This window comes from Carya illinoinensis, chromosome 10, assembly GCF_018687715.1.
Source record: "Carya illinoinensis cultivar Pawnee chromosome 10, C.illinoinensisPawnee_v1, whole genome shotgun sequence".
Classification (NCBI taxonomy): Eukaryota; Viridiplantae; Streptophyta; class Magnoliopsida; order Fagales; family Juglandaceae; genus Carya; species Carya illinoinensis.
Window position 1 is genome coordinate 24,889,331 of NC_056761.1, and position 22,305 is coordinate 24,911,635.

Consider the following 22,305-nt stretch of genomic DNA (forward strand, 5'->3'; position numbering starts at 1 on the left):
TGCTCAATTCTTTCAAAAATATTGCATTGTAGGGGATAATATATGTAAAATTCTATTGCAATTTTTTAATGGGCGTAGGATGGATTTGGGAGTGAACTTTACTTTTATTGCATTAATTCCAAAAGTTAAAGAGCCTACTGTTGTTAACCAATTTAGGCCAATTAGTTTATGTAATGTACTGTATAAATTGGCTTCAAAAGTGTTAGCTAATAGATTGAAGCATGTTCTGCACCTCATAATCTCAAGTCATCAAAGTGCTTTTATTCCAAACAAGTTAATCAAAGATAATGTGATTACTACCTATGAGTTGTTACATTCTATGAAAACAAAATAGAAAGGAAGAATAGGTACTATGGCAATCAAATTGGACATGTTAAAGGCTTATGATCCATTGGAATGGAGGTTCTTGGAGGCAATTATGAAGAACATGAGTTTTGGATGTAGATGGATAAATCTAGTAATGGACTGCATTCCCTCAGTAAGTTACTTAGTAATAGTGAATGGTGAATATGGAAGATCTTTTAAACCAGGAAGATGGATTAGGCAAGGAGATTTATTATATCCTTACTTATTCCTCTTATGTGCAGAAGGACTTAGTGCCTTATTAACTCAGGCAGAAACAAGAGGAGAGATTAAAGGTGTTGCAGTTGTTAGAGGGGGTGTGAGCGTTATTCAACTATTGTTTGCTGATGATAGTTTGCTGTTATATAGAGCAACTACTGATGAATGGCTACGGATACAAGGCTTGTTGAATACCTATGAATTAGTTAATGCAGTTGGTGTTTCAGCAAGCAATAGTTATGACAAGTATTTGGGTCTTCCAACCATGGTTGGTAGGTCTAAGTATCAATCTTTTAGAGCTATCAAAGAGAAGATATGAGCTAAGATTTCAAACTGGAAGAATAATTTTTTATTTTTTTTAATCTCAGGCAGGAAAAGAAGTCATGTTAAAAGTTGTGATCCAAGCTGTCCCAACATACAGTATGAGTGTGTACAAGTTGCCAAAGAGATTGCTAGAGGAGATTAATTTGATAATGGAAAAGTTTTGGTGGGGAAACTGTAATAATTAGAATAAGATCCATTGGAAGAATTGGAAGAGCATGAGGAAAGCTAAGAAGGATGGGGGATTGGGCTTTAGGGATTTATAAATTTTCAATTGTGCTATGTTGGCAAAGCAAGTATGGAGGGTGTTGCATAATCCAAGTTCTCTTGTTGCAACAATTCTGAGGCACAAGTATTTTAGAAATGGAAATGTACTCAATGCAAAAAAATTTAATAATTCTTCAATGATATGCAGAGTTTATGGTCCTCAATTCCTTTACTAAAAGCTGGTTGCCTTTGGAGAGTTAGGGATGGGATTAATATTAAAATATTGCATGATAAGTGGATTCCTAGAAAAGTTCCTAGTAAGATACAATCTCCTATACAAATTCTGGGTAGTGATGCTACTGTTTCATAATTGATTAATAAAGAGGAGGGTTGTTGGAAGAAGGAAGTGTTATCTCAGATTTTTTAGATGGAGGAGGTGGAATTGATTTGTTAGATTTCACTAGGTAGAAGAAATGCTCAAGATAAATTGATATGGGGTTATATTGCAAATGGATCTGTTAGTGCCAGAAGTGCTTATTATTTACAACAAACTCTTACAAGACAAATGAAATGAGAATGTTATGGTGTATCAGCAGGGGTGATAAATTGGCAGCAGATGTGGAATTTAAATGTGCCCATGAAGATTAAACTTTTTGTGCGAAAGGCTGTACATGATATTCTGCCTACTTCACAAAATTTGATTATAAGAAGAGTAATTGAGTATGATGTATGTGGGATATGTAAAAGAGAGGTTGAATCAGTCTTGCATGTTTTGTGGATTTGTCTTGCTGCAAGTGATGTATGGGCTGTTTCTCAATGTCCAATTTGCTACATTTCCAGAAATTTCTGTGTTATGGTCATATATGTCTACTAAGCTATTTGTGGATATTTTCAACTAGCTTGTTTCATCTTAATAAGGATATGGATTAGAAGAAACTATGTAGTTCATGGGAGAGATCTTGAGAGTTCTCAATAGGTGGTAATGATAGTTATATTAGATAGGGATTCTTTTTTGATATCAATAGCTCGAGAAGATACAAGTGCTATTCTTAGTGCACTTGATGGAAGTGAGGTAAGATGGAAGAAGCCAAGTCATCAATGGTTAAAAGCTAACTGGGATGCTTCTATGTGTACAAAACAGAATAAAGTAGGCATTTACATTGTTTTCAGGATTGAATATGGGGAAGTTATGGCATGTGTTTGTGCAGAAATTAAGCCTTGTATTAAGGCTGTGATTGCAGAAGGGATGACCCTTCTCAAGTTTGTGCAAAGCTGGGATTTGTCAGGGTAGTTTTTGAAGGTGATTCACAGATTATTGTGAAGGTTGCAATCAGTGAAAATGAGTTATGTACTAACTATGGACCTGTAATCTATGATGTTAGAGTTATGCTTTCGGAAAAACCAAGTTGGCAGGTGAGTTTTGTTTATTGTGAAGCTAATGGTGTTTCTTCAGCTAGGAAAACATGCTCTAGTTTTTAAAAATGAGCAAATTTAAATAGAGGATGGCTCAATGTAGGTTATGTCTACTGTTTTGAATAAACAATCTATGTAACAGTGAAAGAATTTTTTGTCTTTGCATTTTTTATCAATAGAAATTATAGTACATAAAAAAAAAAAAAAACGAGACGCGTCTAAGTCACTGATATTTACACTATGGAGCGTGTACCTTGGCTAATCACCTCATTTTCCTTGGAAGGACTTTTTTCTTCTCAGACTCCATTATTAGAAAAAGAAAGAGAGCAATCAATGATTGTCAATTCAACAGTCACTCCCAAACCCTAGATTCCTAGTCTCGAAGACCATCTATTTACGGTACGGAATTCTGTACAGGAGCCCTATATATTTTGCTCAAGCTCGTCGATTCTTGCACCGTGTCTGAAAGACGAAAATTTTCCGTCTAGGATTCGATTCCGAAAGCTATTGGGCTGCTTTGAAATGGGAAGCAAAAGGGAAGAAGAGAGAAATGAGAGGATTATACGCGGTCTCATGAAGCTCCCGCCCAATCGGAGATGCATCAACTGCAACAGCTTGGTAAATGTTTTCTCAGTACATGAGTTTCCTTCATTTCAGTTCTTCGATTGTTATTCTTATGTGCCTTTTTAAAGGTTTTTCCCCATCAAGATTTCATTCTTTGGTGTTGCTATCGATTCTCAGTTAGTCGTCCCTATTTGTTTTCTCCAGGGTCCTCAATATGTTTGTACGAATTTTTGGAGTTTCGTCTGTACGACTTGCAGTGGGATACAGTGAGTACTTTTCTTTTTCTATGAGAAGTTTTATTTTGTTTTATTTTTTTTTTCTTTGGTTCTTTCATTTCAGTGTTCATTGTGCAACCCCGATGATAAATTTTGTAGTTCCTATTTTTTTTTTTTTAAACTAGTAATTACTGCAACTGCTCCAAGATCATTTTATGTTACTTCTTTTGTTTTGTTATTTTTATATGTTTTGAGGGGGGATAATCGACAGTCTTAAATATTAATAGACCTATAGAAGTTTACCATTAAATATTTTTACTAATAAGGATACTGGTTCTTTTTTTATACGTAATAAGGATACTGGTTCTTCCATTTGATGTTTTGTCTGAATAACATTTACACGTTATTTTTTTCCATGATCTGATTTTTTGAATCTCAAATTGTTAGTATATTCGAGACAATGTCCTATATGTGCCTTTCCATTCAGAGATCAGTTCTCGTGTAGTGAGATCATACATATGGGTTTAATGTGTTAGTCCCCATGACAACATTACTTATCCCTGGAATGCTATTTGGAGGAGCAAGGCTTCCTTGAAAGCGGCTTTCTACAATTGAACGGCTGCACTAGGTTAGATCGTTAGTTTGGATACTTGAGGAAGAAATATGTTATGGTGAAAGGATTATGTTATACGTGCAAGAGAGATGAGGAATCTGTGGATCATCTTTTAGTCCACTGTAAGGTGGCTATGATATTATGTTTTTTTTATAAGTAAAAACTTAGTGATGGAAGCTGGATATGGCGATGATCAAAAAACAACCCATCAAGCTTAGGGCACCATTCAGCTGGCTGGAGAGGCCGTTTGAAGAAGAGGAAGTGCATTCAGTTGTTAGAGGTATGTGCAAAGATAAAGCCCTGGGTCCGAATGGTTTTTCTATGGGCTTTTTTCAGGAGTGTTGGGATATTGTGAAGGATGAAGTGATGCAGGTTTTTTATGATTTTCATTCTGAATATAAGTTTGAGAAGTCTTTAAATGCTACTTTCATTGCTTTAATTCCGAAGATTGCTGGTGCTCAAGAGTTGAAAGATTTCCGTCCTATTAGTTTGGTTGGCGGGATTTATAAAATTATCTCGAAGGTGCTAGCTAATCGTATGAGTATGGTGATGGACAAAATCATTTCTAAAACCTCAAAATGCTTTTGTTCGGGGGTGGCAAATTCTGGATTCAGTTTTGGTTGCGAATGATTGTTTGGACAGCCGGATGAGAGAAGGCAGTTCGGGGGTTCTTTGCTAGCTGGATATGGAAAAGGCGTACAATCATGTGAGCTGGGGTTTTCTTCTTTATATGCTTAGAAGATGTGGCTTTGGGGATAGGTGGTGTGGATGGGTTAAACATTGTATTTCAAGTGCCCGGTTCTCAGTTCTAGTGAATGGTGTTCCTTGTGGTTTTTTTTAGAATTCGAGGGGATTAAGACAAGGGGATCCGTTATCCCCTTTTCTTTTTTTTATTGTTATGGAGGCCTTGAGTCATATGATGGAGGCGACTGTATGTGGGGGTTTTCTTGCTGGTTTTTCGGTGGGTAATAATAGTAATGGGGTGACTTCAATTTCTCATTTACTTTTTGTGGATGATACTCTTATTTTTTGTGATGCTGAAAGTAGTCAGATTCAAGCTTTAAGGGCTGTTTTACTGTGTTTTGAAGCTGTTTCGGGTCTCAAGGTGAACTTGGGAAAGTTGGAACTGGTTCCCGTGGGGTAAGTAAGGAATATTAACTTTCTCGCAGATTTGTTGGGTTGTAAAGTAGTTTCTCTTCCTATGAAATGTCTTGGGCTTCAATTGGGGCGTCTTTTAAAGCCAAGAATATTTGGGATGGAGTTGTAGAAAAGGTTGAGAAACGTTTGTCGGGTTGGAAGAGGATTTATTTATCAAAATGGGGTAGATTAACCCTTATCAAAAGTACCCTTTCCAATCTCCCTACATACTATCTTTCTTTATTTCCATTACCGATGGGAGTGGCAAATCGGATTGAAAAATTGTTCAGAGCTTTTTTTTGGGGAGGCTTGGGGAAGAGAATAAATTTCATTTAGTAAGTTGGCAAAGGGCCTTTTTACGTGGATCAATAAAATCTCTTTTATCTATCAAAAAATATTTAGTAAGTTGGCAAAGGGTGTGTTTCTGATTGTTAATGGTGGTTTGGGGGTGCGTAACTTGAGTTTTTTTAATAAGGCATTATTAGGAAAGTGGCTGTGGAGATATCATCAGGAAGGGGATTCTTTGTGGAGAGTGGTGATTGATAGGAAGTACAGGTGTGAGTAGGGGGGGTGGTGTTCTAAGGAGGGGAGGGGGCCTCATGGTGTTAGTTTATGGAAATACATTAGAAAGGGGTGGAGCTTTATTGCAATACAGATTAAGTTTAAGGTTGGAGAAGGTGTGTGCATTCGGTTTTGGCACAATGAATGGTGTAGTGAGAGACCTCTTAAAATTGTTTTTCTGTTTGTTTTCAGCTTGGCTGGAAACCAGCAGGCTGCTGTTTCAGAAGTGTTGTGTTGTGACAATGGGACTGTGCACTGGAATATTTGTTTCACTAGAAATGCTCAAGACTGGGAACTTGATGAGTTTGCAGATTTTTTCAGTTTTCTGTATCCAGTGAAGGCAGCTGGGGTTGGGACGGATCGTATGCTGTGGAAGCATAAGGGGAGTAATAACTTTTCTGTTAGCTCCTTTTACAAGGTGCTGAATGCCCAACAGCAACTTTCTTTTCCGTGAAAGAGCATTTGGAGGGTCCATGTTTCTTCTAAAGTGGCTTATGTTATTTGGACTGCTACTCTTGGGAAGATTTTGACGGTTAATAATCTAAGGAAACGTTATCAAAAAAAAAAAAAAGTCTTTTAAGGAAAAGTGGTATGATTGTTTTGGAGTGGTGTTGTATGTGTGAGAAGAATGGGGAATCGGTTGACCATTTACTTTTACGTTGTGAAGTGGCCAAGGAGTTATGGATTGGCATTTTCAGTAGAGCTGGGTTGTTTTGGGTTATGCCTAAGAGTGTGGAGGATTTATTAGCTTGTTGGAATAGGCATCATAATAGCTCTCAACTGGCTGAGGTGTGGAGATTGATACCTTTGTGCTTAATGTGGTGCATTTGGTTGGAAAGGAATGATAGGTGTTTCAACATGAAGGAGTGAGCAGTGGGGGAAATCTGGCATTTTTTTGTGTTTTCTCTTGTTCAGTGGTTTTCTGCTATTGTTCTTAAGGGAGGGAATGTTAATGAGTTTTTGTCTTTTTTTAGCTTTCTAGAATGTAATTAGGTGTCTCATTTTGTATACTTCCTGTGTACATGGGCTTTGCCTAGTTTCATTCTCTTCAATAAAGTTTCTGACTTGAAAAAAAAAAAAAAAAAAAAAAAGAACGTAGTGATGGAAAACTAGGCAAAAGCCCAAGAACACAGAATGTTTATAAGATTCTCACACCTAGTTAGGAAGAAGGGGAAGAAATAGATAGAAGGAACTCATGAATTTTAAGACCATTGAAATCTATAGCCATTGTCTACAGAAATAATGTCTTGAAAAAAAGGCTACTATGCTCCTCCATCGAACGTTCTTTATCTTCAAATGTCTAGTCATTTTGTTCCTTTCAAATACATATATGGGAGGCATATGGGACCATCTTCCAAATTGCTGCAATTTGCTGAACACCATAAAGACTCCTCCAACTGGGAGAAGACCAACCACCCTCCCGGACATTACCCATGCCATCCCCACCCTGATGAAAAGTTCATCCCACAAGGATCATTATTTTAAAGGAATATGTTAAGGGATCATTATGAGGAAATATAATGGATCATTATTTCTTCCATTTGATGTTGTCATGCATTTTTTTTTTTTGGGGGGGGGGGGGGGGGGGGTTGGGGATTTGATCCTAAATACATCAAAACAAGTTAAGTGTGCTTGCAGATCTTTTCTTTTAGTTGTGAATTTTAAGCCACCATTTAATTTCTTTTATAAGAAAAGTTAAAACATACTAATGGGAAAAACAGAAAGGTCTATTGACAAGACTTATGCTCTCTCTTCCTCATAAATTGTCTGTTTTGAATAATCACATTGTTTTAAGAATCATGCTTTTTTATTCTGTAACGCTCTAATGAAAGACCCAAACCACAACCTATACTCTAAAAGGACTAGTCAATGATACAATTTGAGCCCCATTGGAACTTTATAAAGAGTAAGAACTTATTCCCAAGCAATGCAGGGTCCCATGCACCATCTACCCTTATCTTTATCATATGAGGTATCACAATTTCCCCCTCTTAAATTCCTAATGTCGTCATTAGGCCAGTCCATTGTAGGTGACACAGCTCAAGTCTCACATTTTTGTTTGGGATAGGCTTTGATACCATTTATAATGCCTCAATAGAAGACCCAAACCACATGACCTATACTCCAAAATAATTAGTCAATAATATAATTGGAGCCTCATTGGAACCTTATAAAGAACAAGAACTTCTTATTCCCAAACAATGTTGGATCTCATACATCACCTACCCTTATCTTTATCATATGAGATATCATATATACCAACACTATCCTAAGTGTATGATGTCTTAAAGTCCGACTTGTCCTATATTTATGGTTGAAATTTATTGGATTGCCACAAAAGAGAACCTTTAATCTCTCTGTGTATGCTGTTAATGGGTGTTGGTAGGTATGGATGACTAATTATTTTTTATAAGTAAATGTATGAATGAATAGTTGACATCCTACTTTTACCCACGGATATAAAAAAAAAGGTTGACATAGGGTGAAATGTTGAATAATTCCGTACAATGTATTCCTCTCTATATCATGCTCCTTTTTGGACCATGTATTTGTGTTTTTATCTTCTTACTTCTAAAAAAAAAATGTATTTGTTTTTTTATCGGCCATTTAGTCCATCTATTTCTCTCCCTATTCAATGGAACTTTCTGTTGCTTTGGTGGTTTTGTTCAAACTACCAAACATCTGATACATTTTGATTTTCAGTGTTTTATGAATGTATCCATAAATGTTTTTTTGTCATACAGTCGTGAATTTACTCATCGTGTGAAGTCTGTCTCCATGGCGAAGTTTACTTCTCAAGAAGTTGAGGCACTTCAAAACGGTGGTAACCAGGTACAAGTGTGAATTTTCTCTCTTTGGCCACAGTGGGTTTGCTTTTCCCATTCTGATGGGACATTTCCTCTTTTCAGCGTGCAAGGGAAATATATCTGAAGGATTGGGACCTTCAAATGCAGCGATTGCCTGACAGCAGGTGCATGATATGCAAATTATAATTAAGGTTTTAGTTATAAGTGTATCAAATATATAATGTTTTGTAGCAATTCTTCTCTTTTGCAGTAATGTTGATAAAATACGGGAGTTTATAAAGAATGTGTATGAGGATAGAATTTATGCTGCAGGAAAGACATCTGACAAACCTCCAAGAGATATGCAGGTAATATATCCAAATTTTCACTGATTACATTATGAAGAACATTTGATACTGTTTTGGGATCTCAAAAAGGTTTTTGAGACCCTCAAATAAATTTATGGTATCTTTTGGTTGTGTTTTGGAAGAAACAGACAAAATGAAATGGGAGTTGACTCATCTGGTAGTTTCTTTTTGAAAAGTATTTTTTGAAACGACTAGTTTCTGAAGAGAGTCCAAATAGATGTTTTTTCTGATCCCACCCCTTTCACCAACCGTTGGGCCTTTTCTCTGTTTCCGTTGAAGATAAATGTAACAATGCAGATAACAGTGAGTTATCATATAATTTTACTCATTTCTTGAGCTTTTTGAAAGTTTTCAAAACTCATTATCAGAAGAGAGTAAAGCAGGCTCTATCTTCTGTTGTAAATTATCTCACTTAAGCTTGTATACAAACTTTGCATTCGTTAGTTATTATTGAATTTGACAGAACACGAGACTCAATGAAGGGGATACGAGACGGGCCAGTTCATATCATTCTTATTCTCAGAGTCCGCCTTATGATTATCAATATGAAGACCGACGGTATGGAAAGCAACCTGCTGCCCTGACCAGGAAGCCAGGGTCAGATCGAGGCCACTATGAAGGGAAGATGTCTAGTTTTATCTACAGTCCTGGTCACTTAAGTGATAAAGTCTCTGAGGATAGGTTTGCAAATGAGGGCTCCATTTCTAGAGTTTCAGACTACTCTGTGTCTAGTGCAGGGGATCCATTCAGATCTAATTCAGAGTCTCCTAATTTTCAAAAAGATGTTGGATTTAGCAGCCCACCTGTTCGGCCTTTGAGGAGTACTTTAAGTGAAGTTTGGTTTCACGAGAAAAATACATCTTCTGAGGCAAATGCCAAGAGAGATGCAGATGGAATTCCACGTGCACAGGTTATGTTTCTTGTACACTTGCTTGTGTAATTGACAAAACAAAATGAGTGTTTTTGAATGATTTATTTGGCTTTGAAGTTTTTCATTCCTTTTAAGGAAAGTATCAAATATTATCGGAGCTTTGTCTTATGGTTGTAAAATGTTTTTGGTGTGTCTTGAGTAGCTGTTCACCATAGAAGGGCGATCTGCCAAACATATTAACCTCCATATCTTATCCAACATAATAAAGAATGAAAGCTAATAACATCACAACACATTCCAATTGATCTTAAGATGTATGTCTCCGTGTTCCTCGAATGGATCTCTTAGTTGTTGAGAGGGTTGCCCAAAAGCCGTATATAAGGTGTACCCAGTAAAACTTACAAGTAAACCAGATATAGAGATGGTAACTAAGGTTGCTGTTTCCATTATTATATAATTTTAAGACTACAACAGATCTATGATAAGATCATTTATTTACAATAGAATGGTATACAAAGTCGACGACTCAATGAATACAAAATAGGATTTATGGCTACACAAACCGTTGAGGATAGTTCTAGATCTGGTCCAAGACGAACTATTATAGGGGATTTATTGAAACTATTGAATTCGGAATATGGTAAAGTAGCTCCCGGTTGGGGAACTACTCCTTTGATGGGTATCGCAATGGCTCTATTTGCGATATTCTTATCTATTATTTTGGAGATTTATAATTCTTCCATTTTACTGGACGAAATTTCAATGAATTAGATTAACAAGAACTACTAAATAGCTTTTCAATACAAAACCAAGTGAAGCATTTAGGTCGCTTTTAGTCCATTCTATTTTTTGGTAGTTCGACCGTGGAATTTCTTTGTTTCTGTATTTCCGGAATATGAGTGTGTGACTTGTTATAATTGATCCTATGGATACTACAGAAATCGGTTCTGTCATCTTGATACAGATGGTTTTACCTCGTCGGATATTCATTCTAGTATCTGGAACGTGCGGAATATATGAAATAGATTACAAACTATTATAACTATGATTCATATTTCATATTCAGATCTCGCTTGCTGGACTCCAAAAAAAGAATTAACCAAAAAGAGTTAAAAAAAAGGGTTAGAAGTTATAAATTGAAATATTTTGATTCTTTTTCTGTTTCTGCTTTTTTTATTTTGAATTAAAGGACAAACCGTTATTTGTATTTTTTTTTTCATTATATATATTCATTGACTAAGTGATGATCCACCGATTCTTACTCAGATGCATACTTGCATGCATGAAGGAATATATACTTCTATTCATCAAATATGTATGTGCCTTGTGGCACATGCTACCTCCTATGCTCTGCATGCAGACATGGATAAGGACAGAGTTTCCACCTAACTGTTATTCCAGCTCTACTACTATTTTTCTTTATCAAACCAATTTTACAGTTGATGTGGTTTCTCTTTTCACACATTTGTATTCTCTAACCTCTGATACCATTTGGATATGCTTTATGGTTTACTAGGGTAATGTTGTTAAAAGAAAAACTTTCTGATTAGTTTTTGTATATAAGTAGGGATATACAAAGCAGGTGGCTTAATAGTTGCATGTGGTGATATGAGTTGCCTCTAGTTTCACCTTAAGTCATGCTTGATATGTATAAGCTATTTTGTTGTATTATGCTTTTACCTACTGTAATACTTTATATGTATTGACATGCCTCCACAATGTGCTATTGGGAACCAAACTACCTGGCAGCTTACAGTTTAGTTTCTTTGCTCATTTTTTTCCATATACAGATTTTTTTGAAGTACCATATGCGCAAATAATAAACTGCAAATAAGAAACCAAAAGATTTAGACTTTATGCATTGAGTCTTAATGGTTGCATTGAGTCTTAATGGTTTGCCTTGTCAGAGGGTACAATTTGCCATTGCTTCTGCCTTCCCCAAACATAAAAACACTGAAATAAACTGAGGGGGGCCACATTTGTGACTGGACACAAACACATACTTGTGAGAGAACTACGAGGCACTTAAAAGTCTGTTGTTTTATTGTTTGTACACATTGCTGCTCTTCAATGTGTTTGTCTTTGGGTAGATGAAAAACACAGGCATGCACAAATATGCATGCACATACATTACATGCAGTTCTTTCGGTCACTATTAGTCACAGAAAACTGAACTCTAGATCTCTAGTCTTAATATTGGGATCATACACTACTTTTATTGAATGTAATGTTTGTGCATGCATATTTGTGTATGTCAGAACTTTGTCTGGAATACAACTTACAATTGGAATTGTAGGAACAAATATTGGAGTAGATAGAGTGATTGTGTGTGAGGACACTTATTTTACTTTCTTTTATGACTATATGCAATTGGATAATCACATGTATTCAGCATATGAATCCTATGTTTTGACACAGCAGTGGATTTAGTTGGCTTGATATGGCTTTTCCATTTAAATGGAATGCCACTGCACTTTTGAGATGCATATCTTTGCATATCATGTCACAGAAAAAGTAAAATGTTGGATGTATTCATCCTAGGTAGACTGCTCTTCTCAACGTCCTTCAGTGTGGAGGGTGCTACACCCACCCATAGTTTTGCGTTGGTAACCAACATCATCATATGGCCAACATATAAACATTCATGACATGCATTCATTCATCATTTATTTTCTACATGACTTCCATATCATAAGCTATAACATTTGCATGGTCTTCATTACATTAGGCTAACCATGACATAATTAATAGCATATGCATCATGTTAAGGCCTTTGCAGACTTTACTTGCATAATGTATCATATCATAAGTGCATAAAGGGGCTTACATGAAAAGGCTAACAATATGTAGCTTGAACAAGACTTTTCAACTATATACCATCTTACAATACTCATAAAAGGCATGATCCTACCACTTTGTTTTCTTAGCTTGTACCATATCAATCCTTTTGGAATCTAGGGAAAAATAAAAACAATCATTACTGCTATTTTTTTCTTAGTTCACAAGTTTTTCATAGATCCCGGTTCCTTACTTAATACTTAGTTTTTCCAGAAACAACTCTTTCTGATGGATGATCGCACTATCACGTGTAGTTGACTTGCTCAACATACAATTCATAATATGACTTTTTTATGCTTTTGCTTTGTCAACACAACCCTACTCGTTCTCTGTTTTTTCTATGGTCATTTAAGTCCTCAAACATGGCTTTCAAGTTTCTGTCATGGGCCTAAGGACTTCTAGCACTCAACCTATGAATCAATCCCTAACCCAAGTGATAATGTCACTTAGTCTAGAAAGTTCCAGCCCAAACTTATTAGGGTTTCATTAGGCTTAAATTCTCTACAATGTCATCTTTCATAGCTTGTCAGATCTGGCTTCATGGTCACTTTATAGCCTCAAAGTTAGGTCTGGTTGTGGGCTCTGAGTGTGAAGGAATCTTGGGTTTTTTGAAGAAATCTTATCCTAAACTAGTTCAATGGTTTGCAGCCTCTAAATCCCTCTTAAGGCTCAGGAACAAAGTTCTGTAGGACTTTACAAACAGAAGAAAACAAGTTTGGTTATACTGATTTCACTACCATACAGGAATCAGGGGTTTCTCTCATTCAAAAGTGAGAGAGATTTTGGTTTTGCTCACTGAAAAGTGGTGGCAGCAATGAGAAGTATCAGGTTAGGGACTCAATTAAGGGCATCAAATCTGGACTGCAACAAAAAGGGAGGCAAGCAACTGTTTTTGATTAATGAATAGACAAGAGTGTTCAGGATTTGAAGTTTTCTCACCTGTAGGCTGCAGCAGAATTTTAATGCAAGAACTTCATGATTCAAAAGGTTTTGGGGCATGGGATTAGGGAGAACACAAAGGGAACTTTTCTTAGGTTTATTAATAAGAAACTCTATATGTCAAAAAAAGTACTATTGAAATATTTAGCCAAAGGTCTTGATTATGACTTGGACAGCAAGTGATAGTGTCTAATTCCACTGGAAGGTCACAGCCTGTAGAAGGTGATTGGAAGTGAGAAGAGTTAGAGCTAATACCATTAATCAAATTGTTGGAATGGACAGCGGTGATTTTCTTATTGGGATTGAGCTGTAACTTCTTATTTCACTTACCCTCTTATGGTGGCATCAAGAGAGTGAGGAGAGGTTAGAATTTCAGATCATTGGTGCCTCAATTCTGGATGGAAATAAGGGGAAAAATCAGTCGCCATCATTTGAAATATGCAAGAAAAAAAACATTGAAATTTGAGGGTTAATACTGGGGGGATGGTCTCCAATGTTATTCCTTTACTTTCTTGATGAGAGTTTGATAGAAAGAGTGGCTGGGAGTGGTGGCAGGCTTAGAGGGAATTAGGGTTTCGAAATATGGCAGATTTATACTTGATTACAAGAAATAGCCTAACCCTAATGGCTTCTATGGACTCCGGAATAGTGCTTCATAGTAGCCTCCTTTCCCATTTTTAATTTGGGAAACTTTCCAACTTGTAGATATTTGACAGAGAGGTTTCTTGGGATTTCTAGGAAGCTTGTGTATTTCCAAGTGAGGCAGCCTGCTGCAGCAAGGGGTGGCAGCCTTGTCATTTAGAACCTCTTACAACTTTAGGAAAGTTTTCCTACTCTGCTTTGAACTGATTTTGAAAATTATTTCAACTTTCCTTCTACAATAAATTCGAATTGAATCCAATGTGGATAGTTTTGTCTACTTGCTTATTATAACAATGAACACTTAAACAAAATCGTTTAATAACAAAAAATATCAAACAGCAGCTGTGGATCAACATGCAAATAAAACATGAAATTTTGATTATGCAAATTTAGCCTTTTAATATTCTTGGATATGACTTCGCATTTGAATTCTTTAGAACCTAAAACTAGATAATGAATCAAAGTTTTTGCTTTTCTGGGTCAAAATTAACTTAATTTGATTAACACCTATTCTTTTAGGTCATTGTGAGATTGATTGTGCCCTGTGGAGTGACCTTTTTAGTTCAGTTGGTTCAGTTTGGGTTGTGCTGTGAGAAATAGTGGACTTTTTGACTCTTGTATAGGGTTAGGTTGCAGCCCGGCAGTTGTATAGAAAATGGTTCCTACTTACCTGATTTGGTGTATTTGAAGGGAAACGGATAATAGAATTGAGGACCCTGAATGGACGCCGAAGGAGCTCATAACTTTCCTTTACAATACTCTATTCCTTTGGACGGCTATAGATTTTTATGGACATAATTTTCATTTCTTGCATCTGCTCCTATTGGTTGCTATCTTGCATACATCATGTGTATTTGGGTTGTGCCTTTTGCGCTTTTCAGTGAGATTTTTTATAGCAAAAATAAAAATAAAAATCTCATTGATGTGGTGGGTACAATATTACGACTCCTTGAGTACTATTGTTTGCATGTCCATTCTACGGTTTTTCTCTATCTGCTTAATTTAAACTTTTTGGCCATATCTTTTTATATGTTGATCATGGACACCTTTTCAATCAGCTGACTTAAATTGTTCCTTTGTTTAGAGAACTGCATCTTTGGGTAGCTTTGGGTCAATGGACAGCAACTCCCTGTCTCGCAATTCGTATAATTTGGGTGGTTTAACAGATTTTGTCTCAGAACCGGAACAATCTGCTGTAACCTTTGAGAATAAAGTTTCTACTTTTCCACAATCATCTATTTACAGTCAACATTCAGGTAGTTTGGATCTTTTTCAGACACCACTTGTCTCAGAACCAGAGCCTTCTGCAGCTTCATCCTTTGATTCATTGCAAGCACCGGCAGCATCAGCAGCTCCATCTCTGGATTTATTTCAACCATCACTGATATCTCCGGCTCCATCTGTGAATGCATATCAACCTCCACAAACTTTCCCTTTGTCATCCTTGGATTTATTTGAGGGCATTTCTCAGCAGCAGTCAGTGACAAACTTGGATAAAGAAACGCCACAATTATCTGTACCTGAGAATGGAGGATGGGCAACATTTGATACACCTAAGCCCACTCCATCTGTTACACATGCTGGAAATCCTAATCCTGAACATCTTCCTTCTAGTGATGTTGGTTCATTGGAAAAGTTTGATCCCTTTTCCTCCTTGGATACAAACATGGAATGGCCCTCATTTCAGTTTGAGAGTGTCTATGGACCTTCGACAATGTCTAATCAATGGCATGATAATTTGCACAATGTTCAAGCTTCCACTATAGCAAGCACTCAGGTAAGCTTTCCCATAGTCTTAAACTATGCCCCCCCCCCCCCCCCCCCCCCCCCCCCCCCCTGAAGTATTTTTGGTGTGTAGGAATGGTGGCAATTAGCACTTGGTGTGTATTTGGTTTAAGAAAATTATACTGCTTGTCTCCATTGACATTGCATGTTATATTTTGTTCCCCTAATTTGTAGTTGGGATGCAGTAAATTGGTATATAACCCACGTTGTGTCTTTTGTTTCTGAACAGGGGTGGAAGGCTTTTGAAGATACTAATGGGCATCTTCCTTTGGAAGGCAATAAGCAAGGTAGTGAACTACAACTAGAAACGAGTCTTTCATCAAGTGCTGATCAGTATTTCGGTTTAAGAGAATTAGAGGTTTGTATATCAAAACTAGTTTCTGTCAAACTGCTTAGTTTCTTTGGCTCAATTGTAAACTTGATTTACAGGACTCCAATAAAGAGGAGATTCAAAGAGCTGCCTCTCATGGTGGGTCCATGGATCCTAGTGTGCCATCACATGTTGCCATGGGGCCGTTTTATACTCCTACACTTCCTCTAATGGTTTGTGTACTTCAGTTGATTGAGCTTTTTGGGCACGATCTTGGCCAGTTTAAGACTTTATTTTTCTACGAGTAATTTATGAATTTTCTCAGGGAGAGACACAATCATATGCAATGGATCGTAAATCCACAAACCCATTTGATCTTCCTAACGATTCAGATATGGAACAGAGTAATATGGTATGTGATTAATATTCATTTGGTTGGCAACTATTTTGTAGCAGTGTTTTCTTGTTTGGGTATCATTGCATCCTTCAAAATGTTTTGCGAGTGTTTTTGTACTATAGCTTTTGAGAGTATTTTTGCACTAAATAGATACTCTACTCATTTCAAGTGAAATTGAGAGAATTCTATTTTGTCATGGTGGGAGAGACCTGCCCCGCTGCATAGAGAGATCTTCCCTGCCAGCAAGCGCCGTAGAAGGGGAGTCTCTTTGGTGGCAGGGAGCTCCATTTCTCAACTACTTCCAGTGCCATTGCCCGCTCCTCCCCTGTACTTTCTTTTTCCCCTTTAACATGGAGGTGTTGGTTTTCTTGAAGAGTTTTGAAAAGGGTGACAAATTGTGTTTTTGGTATAAAAAATGGGAAACCATTCTCAAGAACGAAAAACTATTCTTGAAAATGGTTGTCTAAGGAAAGCTTTGTTTGGTTTTCGCAAGGTGCTGTTGCCAGAATTTTACAATAGGCCCTCATTCTCATGATTTTTTACCGATAATCATGCCCCATTTTTCTTCATTTTTTTTATATGCAGTTTTTGGACGTGAACTCCTTGCAAGCTGCTCTACCCAGTTCCCAGTTGCCATCCACCTTTCATGGTGGTGTATCTGAACCATGGTTCCCTCAAAATCCAGTTAGTTCATATATTTCAGCTGCAGGACAAGGTGCATTTTATTAACTCTTGGAGAAACTTTATATTATTTTTAGCATTCTTTTTTTGCTACGGTTAGTGCTGGAGCTCTATTCGTTAGTTGCACCACAATTTGATGCATCTCGTTTGGAGCTCATTTCCATCACTAGTAACGCAAACCCTCTAGATCTCTCCATCAAGAATTTTTTTCCCAAAAAAATTGGAAGAGTTCGTCATTCACTGTTGTATAACTCAAAACATTTAACAGAAAAATGAAAAAAGTACGTAAGTCGTAGGGTAATATGATGATATCAGTGTTACCTGTATTCTGTCCTGACCGATCCCACTTTGCACTGTTCTTTCTGGATCAATACTCATTTCTCCACTTCTCTCGCTCGAGAACCTCATGCACGTACATGAAGATGTGCCAAGAGGCTACAGGAGAAAATGAAGATCCATCCCAAACATTTGTCATTGAAATTCTGATCCACGTTTGGTTTGGATTCTGTAGGTGGCTTAACATACATGGCAGGGCAAGCACCAAACCCTAATAAAATAGCGTAAGTGGTTTTCTTTTGCTCTAAGCATTGTGGTGGTGGTCGCGTTCTATCATGGTGTCACCTTTATCATCCCGTGTACCAAGTTTAATGATGTTTATGTTGCAGGAATGTCCCATCACAGGGGCCTGTTGCTTCGATTGGAGGAAACCCTTTTGCATAGGATTATTTATATATTTTTAATTACGATCAGTTTGTAGAAGTTTATTTTAAAAAAAGTTGTTTATCTGATCTTTTTATGAGCTTGAATAATTCGTTTTTATTCTTTTTTCTAGTCGTCAAACCTTGTGTATTTACTTTTAACCAAAGTGCAAGGCCGCTAAATTCTTTGTCGGTCTTCGTGTGTTCAGGCTTCTCCGTATTTTTTAAACATTGTTAAATTTAGCTGCAGAAATATATTTTGAGGTGTGTATTTCGACTTTTAGGGCTGTAGGATAAAAAATCGCTTTCTTACAACAACCAATGAGGTCCACCGATCTACCCGCCTGCCCCTTCCCTTCCTAACACTATTTGTTCTATAATCATTCTGGGTATAAAAAATTCAAGGCTGGGACTCGTACGAGCATTTCAGGGCATTTAGACTGTGAAATGGTCCATAAATATAAATAAGAAATATGGGGCATATTTTGGCTAATGCTACATATTTTTGCATTTTGCATACTACATTTGAAATTTATTTCCACCTTGAATTATCCATTTCCTTTTTGTATAATAATAAAATATTATTTATTATTTTTTATCTAATTTATGTTGTCATATTTTTCATTACCGATGATATGTTAATTAATAATTATATTCTAATTAATTTATTGTCTATACATTCCATAATTTATAAATCGCAAGTGTTGCTTTTACATGTGCTATTACCACTATCATGTAGAGCAGCATCATTTTATCCATCTATTGTAAATCAAAGATGCACCCCAACAGAAGTTTAAAACAAAGATTCACAACAACACTTAAAAGTACAATACAATATCTACTGTAAATTACGGGTGCTCGATCACAAATAAACTAGCTTCACAAAACCATGGATTACAACATCTTCTAGCTTCACAAATATACAACATCTTCTAGCATTCTGAAAAACATGGTGTTAGGGGGTTTCCTACCCTAAGGGCTGAGGTTGAGAATTTGAGTTTGATACCATGAGAGGTTCAGGCCGACTGGACATTCCACTGGCCCAGTTAAAGGAATCCTGGCCCCTAGTAGAGGTCGGCAGACAGCCTTGGAATCACGAAAAGCCCACGCTTGAGTGAAGCAGGGAGGAGCATGCCACCTCATCGAAACTGAACTCCCGGGTAACCTTGAGGGGACAAGCGGGCACAGATCGTGGAGATTCTTTGATCCCTAAGAAAAAGAAAGAGTTTGATGGCGCACATTCCCTGGCAGAACAAGGTAGAGAGTCACGCTGCATTAAATGAGCATGGCGGAAGGAACTGTGGAAGGGACATCACCCTCTGACATAGAGTATGAGTGTCTAATCCCGAAGACCAGGTATAAAAAGGCAACTCTCAGGTATCAGAACTCTCTCTAGACACTCTAAATTCTTTACTTTCCTACTCTTTGCCTTAGGACGATATTGACTTTAGTATTGGAGATTCCCCGACCATCGTCCTGTTGTGTTTTCTTTTTGTCCATAGGTCCAAGACTTAAAACACGAGCTGCTGAGGACACGATCCAAAGGCGTACGAAACACAACGTTAGCATATGGCTTACAAATAGTTTCACAAAACAGGCCTGTATACAAGCTTCACAAATATACTAGTTTTATATAACTGCTTAATGCTTATACTTCATCTGCTTATAATTGGAAGGTTTAGTGCTTTCTTCAGTTGACTTGTTGCTAGGCATTGAACTAGCTTTGCTTTAGGTCTTGAACCCTAATTCTTATCTCGGGATATAGCTTTTGTTGGACTAGTTCTTTTTTTCTTAATCATTTGGTTTTGGCAAACTGTGAGAAGAAAAATTAAACAAGAAAAAATAAAGTCATTACAAAACTAATCATACTTCTCTCTCCATGAGTATACAAGAAAAACACCCATGAAAGTGCCAATGCAATATCCCCAACTACCTGCCTGTATGAGTGAAAGTTTAAATCGGAAAACCGGAAAACCAGCCTGGACCGGCTTGAATCGGATTGGTTCATTCTAGAAATAGTTTCTATATTGTAAAAACCGATCGGACCCAATTTGATTTCGGTTATGTGCTTTCCGATATCGTACCAAAATTGGACCGGACCAGTTTAAATATATATAAAATTTAAATTTTTAATATTATATATAAAATTTATATATATGAAATTTTTTATATATAATTATATATCATATATAAAATAATTTTATATTATAATTTATAACATAAAATTTCAATCTTAAATATGAACATTTGTAATTTATTTGATCATAGGTTATAAGAGTTCATAATATAGTTAACTTAATATGTTAGTATTAATACTATGATATTAGTATAGTATGATACTATGATATATATTAGTATTATACTATGATATTAGCATAATAATATAATTTATAGTAGTAACACTATAACACTATGATATATTAATATATAATATAAATTGACACTTGATTAAAATTGAAAAACCGGACCAAATCAATAAAATTGGAAGTATCGGTTTAGGAGGATAATCGGTATGGAATCGGTTCTTGAAAATGCAAAACTAGTGTAACCGCTTCGGTTCCAAAAATTCTACAAAATTGGATCAAACCAGACCGGTTACACCCCTACTCAAAATAGCTATGAAAATGTGAAGAAGCACACACCCCTTGGCAAAGAAACTCTGCAACTCTCTATCCTTGAGAATAGAATCAAACCATGTGAGGCCAATTAAAGAAAAATCAACTGATTCAACTCACGAAACCAAACTTGTGAAAATTTGGATTGCCCGAGTGGTGTTTCTTTAGAACATTCTCATTGGATTAGGCAAAGACAAAGTCAAATTTTGGCTAATCTTACATGTTTTGCCTTTTGTCTATTCCATTCAAATCCTATCCACATTGAATTATCCATATACTATCTATATGGTAATAAAATATTATTAACTTAATATTTTTTATTAATATTTTTTTATGTAATTTATTTTTTTCATATTTTAAAATTCTACCCATCATATGTTAAATTATGGACAAAGCATAATAAATTGTGAGATTAAAAGTAATAATGCATGAAGACTTCATTTTGCTTAAAATCCCTTGCTATCAATAATATATTATCTGGACACATTTTGTATATGTCACAAGCATCATAACATTGCCTTTAACATGAAAACAATGATCCTTGCATTATATGTCAGACTTTCATTCCAAAATCCATTACAAACCACATAGACTTCATTAATGAAATTTATCAAAATCCATTACAAAATCACTAGAGCAACCAACATGTTAATTACAATAGATGGTGCCTCATTACATTTGTAAGCCACTAGCAACACAAAGATGCTGCCTCATTATATTTATAAGTTCATTACGATAGACCAAGTCAAAACACAAGCAAGTCCACTAGCAAGTCAAAAAAGAAATTCCACCGGCCACCTACAACCAGCAAGTCCATTACAATACGTGCGCTTATTTCCTATTGGGGTTATGTCACTTGGATCTCAACATTATCATGTGCACTATCGATATGGGAGTTGTTAATACCACCCACACCACTTTGTATTCTCAATATTGTTGAAGCTAGTTAGTTTTTAAGACAGTACTAGGAATATGGGGTAAATGTTGTGGGTATGTTGTGAGATTTAACCTCATATTTTGTGACTTTTTCCTTTTTTTTTTTTTTCATGAAAAAATATATGTTTACCTCATTATGTTTATGGATTTTCTGTACACTATGATTTTGAGATTATGAGTTTGAATGGTTTAGATTGATAACGTTGTAGATTTTTGGGTGCGTGAGTCTTACCATGTGTCAATCATCACGGATGGGTTGAGGAGTCCTCATGCCATTCCTACTACATGTTGCCATGAGTTTCATATAAAGGAGTAAGGGTCCTCATGATGACCGGGGTGGAACACTTTCGTATTGTCTCACTTGATAGATAAGTTGAGAGATTCTCTGGGCGTATACTATGTGGTGTCTTTGAGTTGGTTGACTGGGTAGAAGGGCTTTCTTGGGGCAACATGTATACTTCGGTGCATGTTGGAGGATTTGAAACAGGCAAATTAGCTTGCACGTTGGCCAGGGGGAGTGATTCCCCAGACGGAATGGTAAAAGTGATTTCTCTATGTGGCATTTTATGTTATTTGATTTATATGATTAGTTTTATGTGCTTGAGAAGAGGATGGTTCCTCACCTTAGTGACAATATGTATACTTGAGATTTGCACAGGTGTAACGCCCTTCCTTGTGGTGAGATTTTTAGAAAATGATTTTAAGAAAGATGACGGGAATTACCGTTCATTTAAAATTTTTTCCTTCTATGACAGGATACGAAAGACTCCATGTTGAATGAAATAAAATGTAATTCTTAATTTAAAGAGACTTACAACAGTAAACATTAAATTTTATAATTAAAAGT

The 22,305-nt window shown here is 36.3% G+C and overlaps 1 protein-coding gene across 2 annotated transcripts; it reads left to right on the plus strand.

Moving 5' to 3' along the window:
* Positions 1 to 2,759: 2,759 nt before the first annotated feature.
* On the plus strand, positions 2,760 to 18,190 carry LOC122279010 (probable ADP-ribosylation factor GTPase-activating protein AGD14). Of its 2 annotated transcripts, XM_043089249.1 has the most exons (14): positions 2,760 to 2,901; positions 2,991 to 3,120; positions 3,271 to 3,332; positions 8,337 to 8,424; positions 8,502 to 8,563; positions 8,650 to 8,746; positions 9,210 to 9,656; positions 15,121 to 15,813; positions 16,051 to 16,179; positions 16,251 to 16,364; positions 16,457 to 16,543; positions 17,114 to 17,243; positions 17,721 to 17,769; positions 17,875 to 18,190. In XM_043089249.1, the coding sequence occupies exons 2-14, from the start codon at positions 3,025 to 3,027 to the stop codon at positions 17,927 to 17,929; spliced, it is 2,109 nt and encodes a 702-aa protein (XP_042945183.1). In that variant the 5' UTR covers positions 2,760 to 2,901; positions 2,991 to 3,024; the 3' UTR covers positions 17,930 to 18,190. The 2 variants fall into 2 exon arrangements, with proteins under 2 accessions (XP_042945183.1, XP_042945182.1); XM_043089248.1 differs by having other exon boundaries at positions 2,772 to 3,120.
* Positions 18,191 to 22,305: the final 4,115 nt, after the last annotated feature.